The 24,809-nt window shown below is 35.6% G+C and overlaps 1 protein-coding gene across 1 annotated transcript in view; it reads right to left on the reverse strand.

Annotated features, from left to right (window-relative positions):
• DHX36 (DEAH-box helicase 36) overlaps positions 1 to 24,809 on the reverse strand; it is a 52,039-nt gene that overhangs the window by 10,621 nt on the left and 16,609 nt on the right. Inside the window, exons 7-20 of the mRNA XM_003925014.4 lie at positions 24,154 to 24,228; positions 23,866 to 24,032; positions 22,389 to 22,470; positions 17,860 to 18,000; positions 17,471 to 17,573; positions 16,704 to 16,791; positions 12,771 to 12,826; positions 11,205 to 11,269; positions 9,730 to 9,873; positions 7,317 to 7,434; positions 6,518 to 6,616; positions 2,246 to 2,419; positions 2,014 to 2,100; positions 642 to 725 (exon numbers count right to left, since the gene is read on the reverse strand). Of these exons, the coding sequence (XP_003925063.2) occupies positions 642 to 725; positions 2,014 to 2,100; positions 2,246 to 2,419; positions 6,518 to 6,616; positions 7,317 to 7,434; positions 9,730 to 9,873; positions 11,205 to 11,269; positions 12,771 to 12,826; positions 16,704 to 16,791; positions 17,471 to 17,573; positions 17,860 to 18,000; positions 22,389 to 22,470; positions 23,866 to 24,032; positions 24,154 to 24,228 (1,483 nt within the window). The remainder of the gene's footprint in view (positions 1 to 641; positions 726 to 2,013; positions 2,101 to 2,245; positions 2,420 to 6,517; positions 6,617 to 7,316; positions 7,435 to 9,729; positions 9,874 to 11,204; positions 11,270 to 12,770; positions 12,827 to 16,703; positions 16,792 to 17,470; positions 17,574 to 17,859; positions 18,001 to 22,388; positions 22,471 to 23,865; positions 24,033 to 24,153; positions 24,229 to 24,809) is intronic.

Raw genomic sequence — 24,809 nt, forward strand, 5'->3', positions numbered from 1 at the left:
CCACCGCGCCCGGCCTGTGACTGGGAACTTCTGATTTGGTATGTTAGATTTTTTTGTTTACTACTTTGTAGATTTGTGAAAGGTCTAGTATCAAGGTTCATGTCACATAGCTGGAGTGTATGTGCACTAGGAAAAGATGAGGATATTTCTATTCCCATTGGCTTCAAATCTCTAGTTCAGTGTAGTCTAAAATGTGATGGCATGCCCTCTTTATTTTCTTCTGTTTTACAAATTCTTGCCTGCAGTGTTTCATTAAACCAGAAAACTTACAGATATCTATCCTACTGGATACTTTTCAACAGATTTTAGGAGTATTAGCAAAAATTCTCAGTTGAAATCATCAAAATGGCAACCAGAATGTGGGAATAGGAACAGAAATTGAATCTTACTATGCTTTGCTATTATACTCGAACTGGGGTTTCTTTTATCTGCCATTAGGTTTTTCTTATGTTGTTACACACCTTTACTTGTTCTGTTGCAGTTGACTTAAGAACGATCCCCCATTATTTTGTGTGGATATACAAATATACACAATTTCTATCTATTTGACTTTTTGCTATAGATCTAACTGTACAAAATGGATATATATATATTCTCTAATCTAGTATATATAATAGTTATTGCAAAACATTCACCATTACCTGCAGTGTGTTTGAAGACAGAAAATATTCCCAGCAATAGTCCTTTTCGTATCTGAAACCACGTCGCCTAGCTTCTTCCCAGCCCTATAGGGCAAAGAAATCCAGAATCTATATTGTTCCCCAAGGCCAAGATTACAGTTGGTTTCCCTCTTTTAGTGAAAGCTTAACCTTTTTCTAATATTTTTCTTTGTAAATAATTCTAAGAATTTTATAATTGAAAAACTAAAAACACATATGATCCCCATGATCCTAGTCCTTAAGGGATAACTGCCACTAAAGTTCCAAAGCTTTATACGATTAAGTATATATAGTAATATATATTATTTATGTAATTTTACACAAAATGGTATCCAAACTGTACATAATACACGAATCAAAAAGAGCACACTATCAAACTGACTTAAATGCTATTACAGATTTTCAAATTCACAAATTTTCTTTACAGTTTGCTTTTCTTTAGAGGAGGGAAATGGGGAAAAAGGAAAGACAAGGTGACTAAGCTCAAAGAAAAAAACATGAACTTTCCCATAATATACCATACGAAACAGAATGTAGAGCTAAAGAAAAAAGATACTACCTCTAAAAACCAAATTACATTTAAATTTTACCAAGACAGGTGATAAATGTACACCTATACACCTGGCTTTCGGGAGCAGAAAATGTCTCTCTAATCTTAATTATGTAGATGATTATGATCTTCTATTACATGCTAAATCTGAATACAGGATAGCTTATTAATAATAAAGAGACTGTCAGGAGTGTTAATAAGCCAAAGATACCAGGAAATTATTAAATACAAAATTTAAAAATAAACCATTTGTTCACTGTTACCAAAAACCACTATTTCCCCCAAAAGGGTAAAGGTAACGAGATATTACAAAATTGAAAATGAATTATAACTTTTTTCCAATGTTCACTAAATTTAAACATTCTCAGCAATTTATGCCTGATACTTATGATAATACAGATTTTGTTTCTCTGTTTCTTTTGAGATGGAGTCTCACTGTTACCCAGGCTGGAGTGCAGTGGCGTGATTTCAGCTCAATGCAACCTCCACACACCCAAGGTTCAAGCTATTCTCCTACCTCAGCCTCCTGAGTAGCTGGGATTACAGGCACCTGCCACCACGCCCAATAATTTTTCTATTTGTAGTAGAGACAGGGTTTTGCCATGTTACCCAGCCTGGTCTCAATCTCCTGACCTCAGGTGATCCACCTCCCTTAGCCTCCCAAAGTGCTAGAATTACAGGCATAAGCCACCATGCCTGGCCTTATGATAATACAGATTTCTAAAGGTTAAATATGCTCTTATTCAATTATTTGCATTTCACTTGTATAAACTGTCATAATCCAGAACAAGATATCTTTTTTACCTTAAATGCATTCACAACTGTTAAATGATCACTTCTAGTATCCTTTGCCAATTCCTTTCTTCTTGCATCTGCAATCTTTTCTTTTCCCTTAAAAAACAGTAGACATAGGCAATTTAAATTGTTCTGATGCTACAACAGAGAACAGCATTCTAATAAAATGTTAATAAAAAATATATCTAAGCAACTCCTGTTCATATCTAAAATAACTAGGTTTTATTTCCATTTTTCTTACCAATGGAATGACAAATGGATCTTTAAAACTGAGACTAGCAGCAATAGTGAGTACTGGGTCTAAGCAGCAGAACAGAGCTCCAAAAAGAATCATTTTTCCAATATGTGGCTCAACGGGTAATCGTGCCAAGTGGACTCCCAGAGGTGTCAATTCTTCCTGTTTATCCAAAGCATTCTGTAAAAAAAAAGAGTGTGGGTTTAAAACAGACCCTGTAGAGCATCACATTTAAAACAATTTTAGCTTGCTTTAAAAAGAATAACAACTCACTATTCTCTTTCCTAAGCCCAAATGACCAAATATTGTTCAGCTTTAGTTTTCTCTACATAAGTTGTGAGGTCAGCAAAGGTTACAAACTTATTTAAACAAAACCAAAATTAATGTACAACTTGGCTTTTCTGTGTTAAGAAATATCAGAAAGGACAAACTTTCAGTTAAATAAATAAAATCACCTAATAAAGTATACAAGTTGTAGGAAAAAACAACAAAAACAAAAGACATACTATTATACATTTAGAATGAATAACACATACTCCCTAGATTCCAGTAGTTTAGGTGACATGAGACAGAAAAACAAAAGAAAAAGGACACATTTAAAGCTCTGGAAAATGTGAGTGACTTCTGCTGATTTCCTAGGTCATCCGGTCCAACCAACCCACTATGGATAGCTAGAAAAGTAGCCCAAAGATACCATGGAGTTAACAAAGAATTATAAGTTAAGGGGTTAGGGAATGACAGACATCTAGGGAGGTGAGTGTAAAAGTTGGGGCCTCTTTTCCTGGCAGAAAGGAACATAAACCCTTGCTGATAAAAGCTACTCTCATGCCAAGCTTCAAATTTTTATCTACAAAGAATTTTGTAAACAGAATTTCCAGTGCACAATTAAAATAACTAGGCATACAGATGCAAACAAGAAAAAATAATAAAAGAAGCCATAAGCATCCCATCAGACACAGATTTTTCCTTTGAGATCTTTAAAAAAAATAATAATAATAAGGGTATTTTCTCCAAAAAATGTCTGATGGGACATTTTTGGAGAAAAAACCCTTATTATTATTATTTTTTAAAGACCTCTTTCAGTGAAAAGGAAAAAAACCATAAAACCCTCAATTTGTTTTCTGAACCTAGAAGATCTTGATGTCTAAATTTTACAAGGACATCTGAAAAAAACTAAATATGAAAATCAAAAAAACAAAATAATGGCAAATTGAATGCTATCAAGTTAGGTTTACTCCAAGAATAAATATTTATTTAATATTTGAAACATCAATGTAACTGAATACATGAACCAACTAAAGAAGTCATACTATAATCTCATCAGAAGCAGAAGACAGTTGATAAAACTGATTATCCATACAGGATAAAAATTTCTTAGTAAACAACATAATAAGAGCTCACACACACAACAACAAATCAACAAACATTATACTCTCAATGACTTGCTGATGGTTTTTCCTTTCAGAAGAACAAAACAAGAATACACACTATCATATCACTTCTGCTCAACACTGTATTAAGAATCCCAGAGACTTGAAAAGAATAAATAAAATTGTAATTATTTTAAAATGTGACTGTATATGCAGAAAAAAATCTACATAAAGTTATTCAAATAAGGGGACTTTACAGCATTAATGAATACAAGTCAGTATTCAAAAAGCAACTTTATTATCAGAAGCAAAAGATGAAATATTTAAAATCTAAATTATTTTAAATTTTAAAACATCTAAATAAAGACACATAAAACAAAGAAAACTCTAAAATACTGAGACTGAATGCCCAAATAAACAGAGGAATAGATGATGATCTTTTTGTTAAGACTCTATTAAAGATGTCAGCTCTCCTCAAACTGATTTATAAACTGAATTCAATCAAAAATGCATTTGGAAACATAAAGCACCAGAAAGGGCCAAGACACTCTGTTTTTAAAAAAATTTACTATTTTTATTATTATTTTTTAGAGATAGGGTCTTGTTCTGTCATCTGGGAAAGCAGTGGCACAGGAACAGCTTACTGCAACTCTCAAACTCCTGGGCTCACGCAATCCTCTAGAGTCAAGGTATTCTTAAAAAGAATGAAAGGGAGTGATTTGTTCTACCAGAGAGCAAGATTTATCATAAAGCTAGAGTAATAAGACAATGTGATACCAGCTGAGGAGAGAAAAACAGGCCAACAGATGAGAAATATGCCTAGAAACAGATACATAAATCCATAGACCTTGACCTACCAAAGACTACAGAACAAGAAAAAAGAGATGAACTTTTCTATAAATGGTGCTCAGTCAATGCTCTACATATGTAAAAACTTTTATTTTTACCTCAACCTCAACACACATCAACTGCAGATGCATTATAAACAAAAACAATAAATTTTTAAAAAACGTATATTTATGACCTCAGGAAAAGACTTATTAAAGGGCAAAAAGCAATCACCTTTGAGACTGATATATCTGACCACATTAAAATTAGGAATTTAGGCTAGGAGTGGTGGCTCACGCCTGCAATCCCAACACTTTGGGAGGTTGATGTGGGCAGATCACTTGAGGTCAGTAGTTCCAGACCAGCCTGGCCAACATGGTGAAACGCCATCTCTACTAAAAGTGCAAAAATTAGCCAGGCATGGTGGTAGACACCTGAAATCCTAGCCACTTGGGAGGCTGAGGTAGGAGAAAAGCTTGAACCTGGGAGGCGAAGGTTGCAGTGAGCTGAGATCACGCCACTGCACTCCAGCCTGCGTGACAGAGTGAGAGTCTCTCTCTTTGAACAACAACAACAATAAAAATTGTTTATCAAGGTATTAAAAAAAGGAAAGTTGAAAACAGATATGCAATATACAACCAATAAAAGGTTTAGATCAAGAGTACATAAGGAATGTGATGATCTAACAGAAAAACAGACACCAGCAATTTATAAGAGACTATACAATCGGATAATAAACATATAAAAGCTGCTGAAAAATTCAACAATAGTCATAGAAATGCAAATTAAAATCACTACACACCTACTGGCATGGTTAGAATAAAAGGCCGATTAATCCAAAGGATTGGTGAAGCCACAAAGCAATGGGAACTCTCACCCACCACTGGTAGGGGTTTAAGGGGTCTGCAACTTTGAAAAACTGTTGGGCATTATCTACCCAACTTATTCACAGATGTACCTTATAATCCAGTACACCGGGAAACACTGAATACTGAAGACTATTCATGCCAGCATGATACGTAATAGCCCAAAATTGTAAATAACAAAAGTGTCTTTGGTCAGTGGTCATAAAATAAAATAGGTTAAAATGAAAATAGGCCTGGTGCTGTGAGTCATGCCTATAATCCCAGCACTTTGGGAGGCTGAGGCGGGTGGATAACTTGAGGCCAAGAGTTCAAGACCAGCCTGGCAAACATGGCAAAACCCTACTAAAAATACCCAAAATTAGCTGGTTGTGGTGCTACACACCTGTAGTCCCAGCTACTCTGGAGGTTAGGGCAGGAGAATTGCTTGCACCCAGGAGGTGGAGGCTGCAGTGATTTGGGACGATGCCACTGCACTCCAGCCTGGGTGACAAAGTGAGACTCTCTCTCAAAAAAAGACAAATAAACCATAGCTAAAAGCAACAATACATTTGAATCTTATAATATTAAATAAAACAATCCAGAGCTCTGCTCCAAGAACAAAACAACAACCCACATTCTGTATGGGCTCATGTAAAGTTCATGTAAAGTTCGAAACAGGCAAAAGTGAACTCTTCATGAAGATGCATACTTGTATGTTAAAACCATCAATTAAAAAAAAGCAAGCCATTAGTCATGATAGAGGTTATCACTGAGATTAAAGGACAGTGGAGTAACTGAGAAAGGGTAGGAACGGGGCTTTTGGCATACTGGAAATGTTCTTCTTGATATAGGTAATTACTACACAGTCCTTTGTGATAAATCATTTAGCTGCACATTTTTGTTTTGTTCACCAGTAGTTAAAGACCAGTAACTTTAAAATGTCAAATTTTGTGTAACCTTAAATCAGGGCTACCGTGAAAAAAAAAAAATGTGCTGAAAGATCCTAGTGTTTTATGAATTATCACGACGGTATCATTTTATAACTTTCTAATGCCTATCTCATAAGCTGATAGTCCTAAACTGATAGTCAAATAGCAAATCAAATTTGGCACTGCATATTACTAATCTACTTTGCAGTAATGAGAGTAAACATATAATTAACTGGCTTACATGCTCTAGTATTCTAAATCTAAGTTAGAATTAAAAAAAACAAAAACACAAGAAGACAAATTTACCAGCTCCATCAGGTGTCTTATGGAGAGTAACACTGCCTCATTTGATGGGGGATCCATTAACCTACTCAGAAAATAAGCAATTCCACCTAGCCTTAAAATCTAGGGGGGAAGACAAATATAATTAAACACATATAATATTAATACATCAACATAACCACTTAGTCCTACCTGGGCTGACAACTCAAATAAAGCATCAAAATTTACACATGATTTTCAAGTTATTTTACATAAATGAATTAAAATTATACTTGTATTTCTATAAAAACATGTTGAAAGGCCTATATATATTACTACTTTGTATCAACTCTATTAATAGGAAAAGTAGCTGGCTAAAATCTCCATCAACAAGTTGATTACCCACTATCTTCAAAGTAAGGCTAACTATATCAAAAGACAGAAGATATTGAAAAAATTAAGTAGTTTATAATGAAGGATGACATTTTAACATGTAATAACCGTAGCTAATGTTTACTGAACACTTAATACATGCCAGGCATTGTTCTAAGAATTCTAGGAGGTTAATTTAATCAACCTGACCAATGTAACAGCACTAGCTTTTCTGGGGAGGAAGCAAGATCCAAACATAGGCAGCCTGCCTCCTCTAGAGCAGCATATAACTTAAAATTGTTTAATATACATTGGAAGGAAGTTTAAATACACAATTTACTAATGCACACACAACTAAATTGTGAGTTAATAATAATTATTTCCTGGAGATTAATACAATACTTTGTTCTATAAAAGATATTGAAAATGAGATCACTCCCATTCAGTTTCTTCATTCTCCCACCTAATTTACCTTTATTTGTAAACAAAGTTCCTCCAAAGGAGTTCTCAAAATTTCCGGCAGTTGATAGTCATCTAGAAGACTTGCTCTAAGACCATTATACAGATGATAACAATGACCAGGTTGAACTCTGAAGAAAAAAAAAAATATATAACAAAACACAACAAAGATGGACAGTTATCAATGACATTTTAGAACTCCAGAGAAAATAGCAGGTAGGGAAGTAGCCAATATCTATTTCTTATAAACCACATCATAGCTAATGTACATAATTATTTTTTCCTTTTTATGAATCATGTATTTCTTCTGTTTAGAAAAACTCTAAATTCTCTACCCTCTTGTCACAGTTTTAACAAAGATATACAGTAATTCCTCCCCATGCCAATAATTGGCTTCCCTATTTCTGACAGATTCCAGATTACTGTGCTCAGTAATAGCAGTCTAGATTAAGGCTAAGAACAGTAATCTCAAGTATGCTTGTGATCAATCATACTGCGTAATGAATCCTGGCATTATGCTAACCTGTCTATATTACTAAAAAACATTTTAAGTACTGCATATTCTATTTAATGAGCTCTCAGAGGGATGCTAAATGTTTTTGTTTTATGTTTGTAACTAGAGCCTTGAATGATATTTTTTGGACCATGGTAAAACTAGATGTGAAGAGGTGACCATATTCATGTATTCTCAGGCAGAATAAGTATTTTTATAGGCTCTTGCTGCTACAGGAATAAAAATGAATACTAAAAATCTTAGCTATTTCTGCCACAAGTCTATACAGACCCAATATCTACTATATAATATACCTGAACATCTCTCAATAAACACTAAAATAAGAGTACCTCTATTGAGAGCCATATGGCATAGCTTTTTCTGATCTCCAAAAATAATAAGGCTTTGCTAAAGAAATTTTTATCCATGGAGCCTAAAAGACTATTTTCTTTTTAAATTAAAACAGCAATTCCACAGTTAACCTCTCCCACAGTAATGAGGACGAAGGATTAGATAAAATGCGATACTCCATTAAATTAGTTCTATTATTGTTTCATGAAACATATCTAAGGTTTAGTATGTTTACTATAAATATATAAAGGTGTGCCAAAACCTGTTCACTATGGTGAATACTTTTTGATCAACATTTAGAGGTGATGGGTCTACATGGGACAACCTCAGTCTTTCTGGGTCCCTTATCAAGTTATTCCCTGATAACCGATTATTAGGAGGGTATACTTCTTTGACTAAACCATGCTTTTAGTTCAAAACCATCAACTATGTAATAAACTGTCTCGAAATCAAGTTATACTGAGATAATGTGCAAAGATTACAGCCAGTCAAAGCTTTATAGATATTGTACAAAGTTAAAACAAGGGGTTGATAAATGGTCTGTAAAGTTTTCTTTCAACTCTGCTTAAGTCTGTATCGAAAGATTAACGGGTATCTCTTGTTCTATCTGTAAGAGGCAAAAGAAAAAGCCATTTCTGCAAGTCCAGATGTGATTCTATCACTCATGTGAACAACAGCGTAGAAATACTGTGAAGTATACATTAAAGTCCAATTCTTCGCAAAAGTTCAAGACAAATCATTTTTTCTATCATTAAGAGATATTTTTAATTCTTAAGCTATTGTGACATGATGAGGAAAAATACTTTCCTTGTGCTTTGATAACTACTGATGAAAAATCAGTACTGCAATAAAACTCAGTGATTAGGGGCCTAGACTATGGAGTCAGAATGCCTAGATCAGGCGTCCCCAAACTGCGGCCCATGGGCCGCATGCGGCCCCCTGAGGCCATTTATCCGCCCCCCTGCCGCAGTTCAGGAAGGGGCGCCTCTTTCACTGGTGGTCAGTGAGAGGAGCACAGTATGTGGCGGCCCTCCAACGGTCTGAGGGACAGTGAACTGGCCCCCTGTGTAAAAAGTTTGGGGACGCCTGGCCTAGATTTAAATCCTGACTCTGTAATTCAGAAAGCTATGGGACTTCAGACAAGCCATGTAATTTCCTTGTACCTTAATTTCCTTATCCTTAAAATGGATATAATAACCTAACTCACAGTACTGTAGTGAGGGTTAAGAAAGTTAGTATGAACCAACAGTTTAGGAGATGACCTGACATTCATAAAGTATTAGTTGCTATTACTATTATGCAATATACACTTAAAAAAAAAAAGCCAACTATTAAAAGTAACATAACTTATTAACTAAACTTAGAAATTAAAGGCAAAAAATTCATAAAATAAAAAAACTGGGCAGATACTTTTCCAAAAAAAACTATGATTAAAACAACTTTATTTAAAAATGTTTTGCAGTAAGCTCAAAATAATATGAAAGGTAACTCTTCTAATACGTATCTTTAAATGCCAGCATCACATTTTGTTACCCCAAATTTTTGTGAGTACTAAAGGCTTTGGACAGAGTTCCCATCTTACCTTCCAGCTCGACCTTTCCTCTGTTTGGCATTAGCTTGACTAACCCACTCAGCGGACATAGTACTGATATTGTTCTGAGTATCAAAATGTGTCTCTTTTATTTTTCCTCCATCTATCACATAAACGACGTCATCTATGGTAATGCTGTTTGGAAAAGATATATAAAAGGTTAAAAAAAAAACACGTCAAAAGCACTATTAACCTATAAAGAACCTATAGATAGGGATTTCAGAGCATTTTTAAAATTGCATCAAATGATTTTAGCCATTCATGATTTTCACTATTCTTGACACTCACATATACCAATGTAACAGGGATCGAGTACCTAACAGTAGGCAGTGTCAGGCACTGTTTAAGTGACAGCGCAGTACTAGTTCTTCAGATTGTTATACTAAAGTCTTACTTTCCTACAGCCAAATATCACAGGTTGCCTCATACCTAGCTCTATGGGATCCCCAATGGCATGGTTTAATGTCAGCTTCCATAAAACAATCTATTTCAGACCGGATGCGGTGGCTCATGCCTATAATCCTAGGACTTTGGGAGGCTGAGGATGGTGCTTCATGAGGTCAGGAGTTTGAGACCAGCCTGGCCAAGACGGTGAAACCCTCTCTCTACGAAAAATACAAAAATTAGCCGGGTGCAGTGGCAGGTGCCTGTAATCCCAGCAACTTGGTAGGCTGAGACAAGAGAACTGCTTGAACTCAGAAGATGGAGGTTGTAGTGAGCCGAGATTGCACCACTGCATTCCAGCCTGGGTGACAGAGCAAGACTGGGTCTCAAAAAAACAAAACAAAACAATCTGTTTCAGTGATTAAACTATGTCTTAGTACCTCTAAGAGAATACAAGAAAATTTAAGGGCTGATGTACACTACCCCCAACCAGAATCAGGCAAAAGGATATTTACCTAAGTTCTCATGCTTCTTTAGGAAAACTTAAAACCCAACACTTAAAATGTTATTTCTGAGCTAGCATTACTATATGTTGCCAAAAAAAACCACCCACAAAACTGGCGATGCATGGTGACTCATGCCTGTAATCCCAGCACTTTGGGAGGCTGAGGCAGTAGGATTGTTTTGAGCCCAGGAGTTAGAGATCAGCCCGGGCAACAAAGTGAGATGCCACCTCTACAAAAAAAAAAAAAAAAAAAAAAAAAAAATCAGCCAGGTATGGTGGCACAAGCCTGCAGTCCAAGCTACATGGGAGGCTGAAGTGGAAGGATCACTTGAGCTGAGGAGGTCAAGGCTGCAATGAGTCATGATCACGCCACTGCACTCCAGCATGGGTGACAAAAATGAAACTTTGTCTCAAAAAAGCCCACAAAAAATAAAACTATGCTCACTGCCATAAAAAAGGCTTATTTTAAATAAATTACAAGGTATCTGACATGGAAAAAAGATTAAGGTATGTAAATACTTTGCAGTGTTTAAAACTTATATAATCATCAGTATTTGATATTTGAAACTATTTTTACCTAGTCTCTGCAATGTTGGTAGCAATTACTATTTTCCGAACACCAGGAGGGGTTCTTTTAAACACCTATAAAAATAAATACACCAGAATAAAAAAAATACACTAATTTCTAATACATTATTTCTGTAATTAGAGGAATTACTTCACTGTTCATTTTTAGCATTCTATGTTCATTCACTGACATATATACATCTAATGTTTATCAATGTATTTATAAAGTATAGATCACTTTCAATACTACAAAATACTCCTTTGGTAAACCAAACTAAATCTCCCACAGATGTCACAATCTTATTACAAATAACATTTCCAATGAGTTATCATTATTTAAATTTACAGTTTTTTAACAAAAGTTGGAGGTTATAAAGTAGAGGGAGGGATTATTTATGTTAAGAACAAGAATTATGAAATCAAACCTCCATGGGTAAAAATACTGAACAATCAGGCAGATGTCCAACCCACCAGAATAAATGTCAACTGTGCATCTGTACCAACCACTGTCTACTAGCTTGAGATCACACTGGAGTAAAAAAGAATTCTTTTTAAATGGGGAATTCTACAAATACTATCCTACAACCCCGACAATGTCACTAAAGTAGAAAGATAGGTAATCAAGGACCACTGGCAATAATGTAAAAAAAAAAAAAAAAGCATAAACTTTGTTTATAAAACTGGTAATCAACAGAGAAAATGTTTCACAGGCTATTCCCACACTCTCCAGCAAAAATAAACACACACACACACACACACACACACACACACACACACACACAATTTACTAGGTTATGGTGTCAAAGATGAATACTTTCACAGTGGATACTCTTTTAGTCTTTGGAATCAACAGTTTTCTTTCTTGCCCCCTCTTCTCTCAGGTATGTGCTCTGTATCTAATTCATGACTAAGGTACTAGCAACAAAAATATTAAAAGGGTCTCAAAGAAAAATAACACATTTTCTTATAAAAACAGAAAAGGTGAAACTTTTCAGGAAGAGGAGCAGGTTTTCTGATTAATATCATTTTGCAAGGGCCTACAAATACTATAGTTCATAACATTATCTTGCCTCTGAGAATGCAGTGTTCATTCTAATTAGGAAAATACCTGTATCTGACAGAACCAAAACATTCACAATACATGATTAAAACAAGAAATTTCATTACCTGTGAATATACTAATTTTGTTAAATTAAATCTCAAATTATCATCAAACTGTAATATGTCATAGATCATTAATTTCTAGGTTTGATTACTTTTAGTAGTACTCACATACCTTTTTCTCTTATTCAGGAAACCCAACCAAGTTACTGGTGAAACCAATTCTTTAAACTTTTCCCTAATGTAGACAAAACTAATCTCATTTTTGTGGGTTACCCACTGATATTCAAGTTTTTGAACAATCATCTCCTGAAGACTCATTTGCAAAGGTTGTCAAAGAAGTGTATCTTACATGAATTACTATTTGAAAATACTCCTTTAAAAAATAAAGGAAAATACGTGATGAGCAGTCCCTTAAAGCTTGCCTCAGTTTGAAAAACGGAATACATTTGTTAAATGGATCCATTTAACATACCTGCGTCTGGTTAACTGTAGGCATCAGTGAATGTAAAGGTATAATTAAAAATTTATCTGAAAATTAAAGAGAATTAAATTTCAAAATACTTGCAGAAAAGCTCCATCAAACACACGAGACAATGAATTCAGATGCTGAACCATATTAATTCTTTTTTTTGATAAGACATTGAACATTGTTTAATGAAAACAGCTAAACCATCTGAGTTACTGACAAATTACCTATGTGTTTAAGTGAACCACACAATTCTTAATTTATATTATTTCTACATACAAACAGACCAACTTAATTTCTTTATAGGCTTCTTTTCTGAGAGTTCCAACTTCGAGCTAACATCTTGTTAATTTATTTCACATTGATAAGCATTTTCCCCAAATTCTTAAAGAATCCTCAAAAGTTGGGAGTAATCTTTTCAAATTATACCAATAAAAGTTAAAGGAACAGCCAAAAATTCTGTTTAACATGAATATGTTTGTACACTTTGGGTGATCCTCACTATTTTTGTTTTGTTTTTTGAGACAGGGTCTCATTCTGTTGCTCAGGCTGGAGTGCAGTGGTGTAATCTTTGTTCACTACAACCTCTGCTCCTGGCCTCCACTGATCCTCCCATCTCAGCCTCCCAAGTAGCTCAGACTACAGGCATGCCCAACAATGGTTAGCTAAGTTTTGTATTTTGCCATGTTGTTCAGGCTGGTCTCCAACTCCTGAGCTCAAGCAATCCACCCACCTCAGCCTTCCGAAGTACTGGGATTATAGATTACAGGCATAGAGCCCTGTACCCGACAATTCTAACTATTTTAATCATACTGGGAACATCTAAATTTCTAGAGCAAATTGCTTATTAAATCCCCATGTCCTACTTAGAAAATAATAAAATAGTCCTCGTTAAAAATAATATAGTCCAAAAGTGACCCATAACAAAAATAAGAAATTCCTACTTTTTAAGTTTCCAAATGAAATAGCTCAAGCCCATTCATGATTATTAGCCAACAGAAAAAGTCTGGTGTAATACAGTGATGGGTGAAAGGAAGAGTATTAAGAAAGCAAGAGTTAACTGTGCATTTAACTATGGTTACAAAAATACAATCTGACTTAAATATCCCAATGATTCAAGTCAGCTATATTTCCCCAGAAAAGAACTGTTGTCATGTAAAAGAGATATGATGCTCCCCAAGGACTCTCTCTGATCGTGAAAAATTTTATGAATCTTAAAAAGTAGTAAATAGCTGCCAAGCAACTGATGTTGCTAAAAAAGAATGCTCTGAATTACTCGTCTCTGTGACAGCATGAAATAGTTCAACTATAATTATTCAAGCCAAAAACACTTCACTTGAATTGAATCAAGCCTTCAAATATAACTTCCAAGTTACAGGAAATACAGGTAAGAGGGTATCAAATGAAATGATAGCTAGCATAAAGAGTCAGACAAGTTCAAACAGTTGCACTTATTACAGTTGGCCTGGCCTCTTCCATGACCTGATTACCTACCATGAGGAAAACCAGGGAGTTGAGGGGAGCAATGTTCTAGAGCTAGATCAAAAGATAGATTGGTTTGACATTACCTGTAGTTTGAACAGGTTAGCTGTGAAAGATGCTTTTCAGAAAATGGGAAAATCTGATTATAGACTGGATTATAAAATGGTATTAAGGATTAGGTATGATAAAGACATTATGGTTATAGAGATAATTGCCTTTAGAGATTCTTGCTTATATATTTAAAAATAAAATGTGAAAGCTGCAATTGACTTAAAAAAAAAACTAGGACTGAAAAAATAATTGTTGGCACTGAAGTCATGGGTATATATAGGGTATTAATTAAGATTCTCTAGTTTTTTTATGTTTAAAAATGTTTCATTACAAAAAGCTAAAAAACTTCAAAGCCAGGGATAATAAAATTACAAACAATTTTGTTGAAGACATATAGTTGGGAAAAAAATTTTATATTGCTGACACCGTACAACTAAGAGAGTTAATGATAACAAAATCTACACTCTTATGAAAAGAAAAAAAACACGAAGTTGATAAGCATTCAATAAACTGAGTTTCGAAACTTAACTTCTCAGCTCAGAGTTAGGCCAATGTTCTCCTCTGTGACAGTGGCTAATACTTTCTTTCAACATAATTTGAGAAAAAACACTAAGTTTTGGAAAGATTTCCTTTAAAAGGAACTGAGCTGGTAGTGGAAGTATACATTTAACTCTTTCCTTGAGAATAATTCAAACTAGAAAGTCAATGAAGTCAATTACAATAATCTGTAATATCAAACCCTTTTCCCACTCCCCAGCACATACACTAAATGATAATGTCCTATCTTGGCATATGTCTTATCTTTATTGGTAAATATATGCACACATTTTTTAAAATTATAAGTACACTATACAATAATGTTTATGATGGAGGAAGGAAAGGCCAGAGTTAGAAGATTTAGCTAATAAAAAATCCCACTTGTTTGAAAAAAAAAAAAAAAATCCACTTGTCTAATCATGACTAATTTTTCTGTAGAGGAAAGTTATCACACAAAAAGAAAAAACAGTATTTCTTTTTTTTTTTTTTTTTTTTTTTGAGCCGGAGTTTCGCTCTTGTTACCCAGGCTGGAGTGCAATGGTACGATCTCGGCTCACCGCAACCTCCGCCTCCTGGGTTCAGGCAATTCTCCTGTCTCAGCCTCCTGAGTAGCTGGGATTACAGGCACGCACAACCATGCCCAGCTAATTTTTTGTATTTTTAGTAGAGACGGGGTTTCACTATGTTGACCAGGATGGTCTCGATCTCTTGACCTTGTGATCCACCCGCCTCGGCCTCCCAAAGTGCTGGGATTACAGGCTTGAGCCACCGCGCCCGGCTAAAACAGTATTTCTTTATAGAGAAATCAATTAGATCAAAATATTTTGCCAGCTAGATAGTAAATAACTGTAATTAGAGATGCTTTCAGAGCATGACAACAGGATTTAATAAATAAAAATATACTTTATTATTTCAGTCAATACAATTAGATCAAAATATTTTCTAGTACCTATAAAAATACATTTTGTCAAAAGCACTTCAACAGGGTGAGGTTAGAAATTATATTCAGAAGCCAAGCATGGTGGTTCAAGCCTGCAATCCCATCACTTTGGAAGGCTGAGGTGGGTGGATCACCTCTGGTCTGGAGTTCAAGACTAGCCTGGCCAACACAGTGAAACCCTGTCCCTACTAAAAACACAAAAAAATCACGAGGTATCGTGGCACATGCCTGTAATCCCAGCTACTCTGGAGGCTGAGGTAGGAGAACTGCTTGAACCCAGGAGACGGAGGTTGCAATGAGCTGAGATGATACCACTATACTCCAGCCTAGACAAAAGAGTGAGGCTTTGTCTCAAAATAAAAAACATTCAGAACTGTAAAAATTAGATAGAATTTGCTTTTTAGTTTTTATATTTGAAGTTAATGATTACTGAAAATACTACAAATTTTACAGAAAAAAACATTCTTATTCATTCCTCTAGAGTTTATATCTTTCAAAACATCCTGTTCACACAGGATCAAAATCACCTGAGGAATCTGTAAAAATTTCAGATGTTCAGGTCACCTTGTTAGATTCAGGGTGGGGGTCTAGGTATTTGAATCTTAAAGAAGCTCCATGAGTGATTCTGTTGTGTAGACAGAATTCAGAAAGACTGAGCTAATGGATTTCTTTTTTGCAGCAGTGTGTGAAAAAATGAAAAGCCCCACATACCTAAACTATTTTTTAAGAATAAATTTTATTAGGCAAATTGTGAAAAAGAAAGAAAATTAAATCATAACACTAAATAAAAAGCTTCACCTTCATCTGTGACCCAGAACTTGGTAGCTTCAGAAGCAACACTTCTTCAAATCAAAGGAAAAAATATACACATGCCACATATAATTCAAATACCATCCTTAGAATTACAGGAAAATACATTTACATAATACCTGATTTAAACATTACTTGTGACATCAAGAGATCATGTAAAGTGCTGATATTGTCCCAGCCTGGCAGAAAGACCAGTATCGCACCATCCTATATGAAGGGGAAATAACCATTACAAAGGATCACTTCGGCAAAATGCAGTAACAGTAAAATTGTGTGCACACTTAAGTCTCTATTAAAATTACACTAGCTCAGGATAATTTTTGTTAATTAAAAGTATATAACATTACTTTTACTATTTTTTAAAAATTATTGTTGTTTTTGAGACAGAGTCTTGCTTTGTTGCCCAGGCTGGAGTGCAATGGCACAATCCCAGATCACTGCAACATCTGCCTCCTGGGTTCTAGCGATTTTCATGCTCAGCCTCCGAAGTAGGGGATTTCAGGCCTACACCACCATGCCTGGCTAATTTTTGTATTTTTAGTAGAGACAGCGTTTTGCCACGTTGGCCAGGCTGGTCTCGAACTCCTGGCCTCAGATGATCCGCCTGCCTCCTAGAGTGCAGGGATTATTACACGTGTGAGCCACCACACCCAGCTAAACTCATTTTAAAAAAATGAGATTTATAATCCAGATATTTTATTTCTTTAATCTTTTCTTCCCACAGGTCAAATACCTAAATCTTTTGCTACTATGAGATGATTTCTAGTATCAAAAGTAATTTCTTCCGGTCTATTTATTAAACATTTAGGAAAATTGTAGTTTCATGCCCTTGATACATTGATAAAATTAAAATTATGTTAACTGAAGAAAGAAAAATAAAACTAACCTCTTCTTCCAAAACAATGTATCGGATAAGGGCAACAATCAAATTCAGATCAACTTTATCATCATCCATCATTTCTATAACATCTACAGTACTTGAAGAATACCTATCAAAGTTAAACACAGAGTCATGAAATAATCAATTTTTCTGTTAACTTGCTATAAAAACTTAAAATTAACTCAATCTGCAAATGGAGGAACATAATCTACAGATAGGAGAGAACTACCACGGTAATAGTGCTTAAAAGTCAAATCAGCACAGTATTTAGCTGCAATGAGAGAATCAAAATGCTCTCCTTCAAGTATGTACAGATTCAAGATGGCCTCAGCCCCCCACTTTCTGTTTTACTCATTTAGCCACTGATTTCTCACTTTCAAACAAAATAAACTTACCTTCTTCGCAGTTCCCTTACATAATCTGGCCAACGTTCTTTATATATTGCATCCTTTTCTTCTTTTTCTTGTCGATTTACATGCCCTTGCATGAAACCCCTCTTAAACTGGGATCTCTGTTCTTTTTGTTCTGGAACATATCTGAAATAAAAACATTCTTGGGTATCTTCACTTTTTAAAAACTTTAGCTTTAGTGAAAATCTGTGATATTTTACATTTAGGATTTTCAAAAAGGATTCTAAAGAACATTTTCATTATGCTTTTAAGTGAATGCTAGCTAAATTATCAGTCTGTTCATTAACATACAAAATCTGGTATTTTAGATAAAAATCATTCTCTATTGAAGTATATCAACCTATAGACCATTTTTAGTAGTCGAAATTTAAAAAAATACTAAAGTCACTTTTACCTTCAATTTTATGTTTGCTTTAGAACAAAAGTTAACATTAATGTAAGTCTGAAGTAACAGTTAATGTTTGCCTAATAGAAAGACTCAGATTTTAAAAACAAGCGTTTTTCTAAACGCGACCGCAAATGAGAATTGAATTCCTCAGGGAGCTTGTAAAATAGACTCCTAAATCCTATCCCTGATGATTTGGATTTGGTAGGTCTGCCTTGGGTCTGTTAATCTAAGAATTTTAATTAGTGCCCCCAAGAGATTCAGAAAGTATATCCTGATCTACAGACTCATGGTAGAGAACTATTTTATCCTGCTCAGTCACACAGTTATAGCTAATGGCAGATCCAGAATGATTCTACTACCATCCTACAGTGATTGCTAAAACGAGAGGGCACATTTGGACAATAATTCTACCTATCACTGTCAGTCCTGTAAGGCATAGGGGTATGAAAAGACAAAGAAAAATGAATCCATATTTTAACCCCAAGGCATCTCTGAGTTCAACTAGAGGACAGCATCTAGATGGAATTGGGGACGGGTTGCAATATGAACTCTGAAGTCAGAATTAAAATACTTGCTTGCTACTAACTAGCTGCATTAAACATCTGGCCTTTAATTGTCTTACTTGAGAGATTCAGAAAGGATCTGGATGTTTATAACTGTACTGGCATAAGATTTTTAAAAATGCGATAAAAGTAAAAAATAGTGATAAAGCCTCAGGTATAGCAGACACCCAGAAAGTGTTAATCCCCTTCCCTATTCAGTACCTGTGACCCAGGACTCCCCTAAGTCTTTGATACATACAGAGGAACCAACTTGAGGTAGGGCAACCTGAGACAGAGATTGGTCCTAGTCAGCAGGATGGACCCACAGTTTGCTCCCTTCCCAGAAATTGCAAAAGACGTAACCTTCAATCCTCCCAACCCCAATCACATATCATTGTGCCTTACTCTTGGTCTGGTCATTGTATTTTCTTTGCACCTCCCTGCTGTGCAGCACTCCTTCTGTGAAGAGGATAGTTGAGAGCTTCTGAGGAAAATCTCTAACCAAGGACTGTCCTCTTTCAACTCTGCTCTTAGAGCTGATCAGTAGATGGCACATGCACAAATATCATCTTTTTGCTTCAAGAGACTGCATGACTACAATTCCATATGCATTCCCTAACATCCTGGGAGCTTAAGAAAGCAAGTTACTTTCAGGTGACTTTAGATTACTGATTCTCAAAACTTTGTTTTCATTGTGGCCAAGTAGTTGCCCATTATTTTCCTGGCAAGCAATTGCTAAATGTCAATTGCTAAATGTGCCAGGATAGAAGTGGAACACACAGTAAAAGGTGGAAATGAAGAGGGAGTATACAGAAAATTTATGGCCGCTGATGACAATATCAGGACATGGAAGACCATTACATGCTGACTCCCAGAGGCTTTTGGTATGTTCTGTCTTCTTTGATGTATACATTTTCCTCTTCCTACTTTGACTTCCACTGTGTTCCAAACTAATATAATCTCATTTCCAATATACTCCTCACTTCCCTCAGACTTTACATATAATAGCTGTGTCTCCCTGCCTAAATTCTGAGAGTATACACCAAGCCTCTCCTTGCTTAATGCTCAGACCCTAGCACAGTGCAAGGCACAGAGTAAAGCTTAATAAACACTTATGAAATAAATGTCTGGTCAAAACTCAGCAGATTTTTCTTCACGTAAAAATGGTTGTAGGACTTTTGCTCTCACCTTCCACCCTCACTTCCTTGTTTTTGTAACAAGAGAACTTCAGAGTTTTGAAAAAATCTCATCCCAAGTGTTTCCAAATCTATCCCCCAATCCCCATTTTTTGAAACAGGGTCTCCCTCTGTCACCCAGGCTGGAGTGCAGTGGGGTGATCTCCACTTACTGCAACCTCCACCTCCCAGGCTCAAGAAATCCTCCCACTTAAGTGTCCCAAGTAGCTGGGACTATAAGCGCACGGCACCACACCCAGCTGATTTTTATATTTTTTGTAGAGGCGGTTTCGTCACGTTGCCCAGACTGGTCTTCAACTCCTGGGCTCAAGTGATCTGCCCCACCTCTGCCTAGCAAAGCAATGGGATTACAGAGATGAGCCACCATGCCTGGCTATCTTTTTTTCATTCAGATGTTTACAGTAGGTCAGCCACTGTGCTACATACTAGTTACTAAAATAAACAAGACAAAATCCTGGACGCTGCAAGTCTGAAATCTAGTTCAAGAGGCAAATATAGAGCGATACACTATACAACAAATAACATAAGGGTTATAAGAAATATGGCATATGTGTTGTAGGAATATAGATGAGAAAGAACTCAAGTCTGTGAGAAATATTAAGGCTTAATAAGCAATGAAGCTGGGATTTTTCTTATATAATCAATAGTTGACAAATGAAAGGTTGGAGAAGATGGCATATAAAGGTCTAAGAGGAAGAAAAACATTAACAGCTCAAATTTATAAATGAAAGGGCATGGCATGCCAAATATAACATTATGGAATGGTATACTTAGCACAGGTAGGCCATGAGATACATGACTGAGAAATGAGGCTACAAAAGAGGATGGGGACACACTGTAAAGGGCCTTGGAACGACCAGCTAAGGAATTTGAACCTAATCCTATGGAGCTGTGCTTCCCAGCCTTCTTCCCATCAAAGAATGCACATACAATTCTATACAAGCTCCTGGAGAAGTCTGCTAGCAGCAAAAGGCCAGTGGTCAGAATGCTGAGGGAATAAATAACTTGGGTATACCAGCTGAGATACTCTGTTACAGCCATGGCAAATCAAAAAAGGCTCTTAACAGTTTTTTAAAAAGATATCACATATGCAAGGAGCCTGCCCAGGAGACGAAAGCTCAGATGAACAAATTGTTTTCAGGAACATATATGGCAGCAATCCTGAGAGTGAAAACCACGGTACCAATAGAGGAACTATTAGCACAGGGAGGATAGTAAGGACCTTAGCAAAGAAATAAAAATGAGAAGGCTCAAGAAGAACGTTCCCAGAGTTTGTGTGTGTTTGAAGGCAAATACAAAATGATTTGGATTAACTTGGTTACTCAGTATGTAAAGCAGTTACCATACTCTGGTAGATAACTGCCTGATATATACTAGCTTTTTTGATTTATAGGTTAGAAAACTGAGTGGAGAATCATCATTAACCACTATAAAGCATACGAGGCAAGAAACATTATTTTATTTATTTTTTTGATAGGAGAATGGTAAGTACCAAATATAAGACAATGATTTAGGCTTGAGAAATGTTAGGTTCATGGCACCTGTGGTACGAGAATACTACTGAGTAGAAAGCCAGTTCAGAGATCAGAAGCTTCAGTTCTGAAGCTATATTGCTGAAAGCTATGAAAATATAGAATTACAGTCAGGGATATAAATAGGTTTGCACAGTGAAAACAAATGATTGAGAATCCTGGGGGAAATTATATTTAAAGGTTGGGCAATGGAAGCCAACAAAGGAAAGTGAAAGTCAGGTAGGAGAACCAGAAAAGGGGCTCAAACTCTAAGACAGAGGTTCCCAAACTTGCTGCCCAAGATCTTCAAAAAACACTGATGCCGGCCAGGCGTGGTGGCTCATGCCTATAATTTCAGCACTTTGGGAGGCCAAGGCAGGCAGATCAGTTGAGGTCAGGCGTTCAAGACCAGCCTGGTCAACATGGTGAAACCCCGTTTCTACTAAAAATACAGAAATTAGGCATGGTGGCACATGCCTATAATTCCAGTTATTTGGGAGGCTGAGGAAGAATAGCTTTAACCTGCAAGGCGGAGGTTGCAGTAAGTGGAGATCGCTCCACTTCACTCTAGGCTGGGTGACAGAGAATCTGTCTCAAAAAAAAAACCAAAAACAAAAACAAAAAATAAAAAACACTGATGCCTGACTATTGCCTCAGACATTGTAATGTAATTTAGGTAAGGAGTATAAACCAGACATTTGGATTTTAAAAAGCTCTGGGTAATTTTAATGTGCAGCCAAGTGTGTGAATACCTAATTCACAGAAAAATGTTTTACAAGGAAGTAGTCAACGGTGGATTTCTAAGACGAAAATTTGACATGAGAAAAGTGATATATTAGTACTTTTTTATTTTTTTTATTTCCTAATGTTTACTTACCTTATTTTTTCAATTATATCTTCCAAAAGATATTCCACAACCGGAAAGGTAAAACCAGGTATATGTATCATTGGACAGTTACCTATTATAGCAGACAAAATATAAGCACAAATTTGAACTCAAAGGTTAAAGAAATCAATATACTATAAATAGGACAATGACTCTATTACTTACTATTCTTAATTCCAGAAAAAGGTCCTGTAGCTTTTACAGTTCTACCCTATTTTTCCATGTCTACTTTAATTAAAAAGCAGCAGTCTAGTCTTCTCTCAATACCATTTTACTGCTACCAAACTGTACACACATCTCAGTTCTACAAAATAACACAGAATATCAAAGAATAGAGTTTTAAGTTGTACTCAAAATCCATTAGTTAGAAGTCTATTTTCTCTTCATCATTAACAAGATGGTACCATAAGAGAATATCCAGAATATCAAAGTTTTACGGAATTCTAGATAAGCATTACTACTTGCAGCACCCCGAATCAGTGGAGAAAAGTTATCAAAACAAGACCTAAACAAATACATTTTCACTATTTCAAAATTACTAATAAAAATATCACTTCAGCACTGTTATTTAAATGCTCTTTAAAAAAGCAGAACAAGCAGTACACACTGAAAACAAAAGCAAACATCACATCAGAGGTCAAAATATCTGAGCAGGTATCACTGGTCTGCCCAGGATGTGCATACATTTGAGCAAGGTATTCAATGCCAGTTCTTGAAGTTTCATTTAAAAATAACAATAATAACACCTACTCCAACTAATCTTACATGGTTTTGAGTATTAACTGGGATATATTTTAAATGACTTTTAAAGAGCTGATGACAAGAACATGTATTAAACACAACTATATTACGTTGTAATTCCCTCCTTTTCCCCTCCTTCTTTCACAATTATAAGCAGGAAAGACAGTCAGGATTAATTTTAAAAGAATGTGCTTTGCAGCTGGCCAAATCAAGAGTCAGCTTGTGAAAGCCTCTTAACTGCTCTAGGACTGCTTTCTCATCTGTAAAAATAGAAATAATAGTACCTACCTCATTAAGTATTATGAAGACTAAAGAAGACAAAGTGGCAACTATACTACCTGGAACACTGAAGGTGTTCCTTAAGTGGTCACTAGTAGTATTAGCAGCAAACTGCCACCCTAATCTGTGATAGTAGATAAAAGACACAGAAAAATTACAGAAAGAAGTTTATAAAATTATGCAAATCTGTGGTTTGACTTCAACGATGACATCTTAATTGCGTGGTGGTAGCAACAAGAAGCTACATGTCCTCACTATCAGAGATGACGCCACCATTTAAAAACAGACCGAATTGTCTAACCCATGACTGGAGGGTAGAATAATATTAAAATAAAATTAATTGCTAAACATTCATTTTGACTACTCTCTACCTAGTACCATATTAATTTTTTAAATTAAGTGGTTTTAGAGTACCTTTTCTGATGTAATAACTATACATTTTACTCACCAAAATATTCTGAAAACTTCTCCGCATTCAATGTTGCACTCATCAATATTACTTTCAAGTCAGATCGAAAATTGAGAAGATCTTTAACAACTGTCATTAAAACATCTGACTGCAGATTTCTTTCATGGATTTCATCAAGTATGATATGACTAACACTGGACAGATGCCTAAGGCAGAAGTGTGAAGTACAAAATTTTAAAACCATTTTTCTTTGACAACTAGTAAAATCCAATTTAACAATTACATCTTTTGATAATATTTATATTTCCTTAATTGAAACATACTCACGGGTCTGACTGGAGCCACTGAAGGATAATTCCTGTTGTACAGTATAAAATGGAACCCTGTTTCCTTGGCAACCGACTGTGAATGAAAGACATGAATAAGTAATTCATGGTTTTCTTTTCTAGTAATTAACTAGAGTACCACAAAGGTTTAAATCTTCAATTTTAGAAATGCTTTCAGTTTTAATGAAAATCTTCATACTTAATTAGTTATTCTAATTCTTCATACTTTTAGTTATAAGAACACCCACCACAATGGGGTAATATTATACATTATCTTGTTGTCACTGATACAATGTGAATTTCTTTTAAAAGACATGACCATTAACATTCAGACAACAACTGAATTATTTATGGGGCCTAAATATTTGGTTCGTAATTGGAAAGTTCACTCATTTGAAAAGGCAAATGGGTTAGACATGGTGGTTCAAACCTGTAATCCCAATACTTTGAGGCCGAGATGGGAGGGTTGCTTGAGCCCAAGAGCTCAAAACCAGCCTGGGCAACAAAGCAAGATTCAGTCTCAAAAAGTAAAAAGATTAGCCAGTCACGGTGGTGTGTGCTTGCAGTCCCAGCTACATGAGAGGCTGAAGTGGGAGGACTGCTAAGGCTGCAGAAAGTTGACTGAACCATTGAACTCCGGCCACAGCAAGAGTGACA

Source organism: Saimiri boliviensis, chromosome 9 (genome assembly GCF_048565385.1).
Source record: "Saimiri boliviensis isolate mSaiBol1 chromosome 9, mSaiBol1.pri, whole genome shotgun sequence".
Lineage (NCBI taxonomy): Eukaryota > Metazoa > Chordata > Mammalia > Primates > Cebidae > Saimiri > Saimiri boliviensis.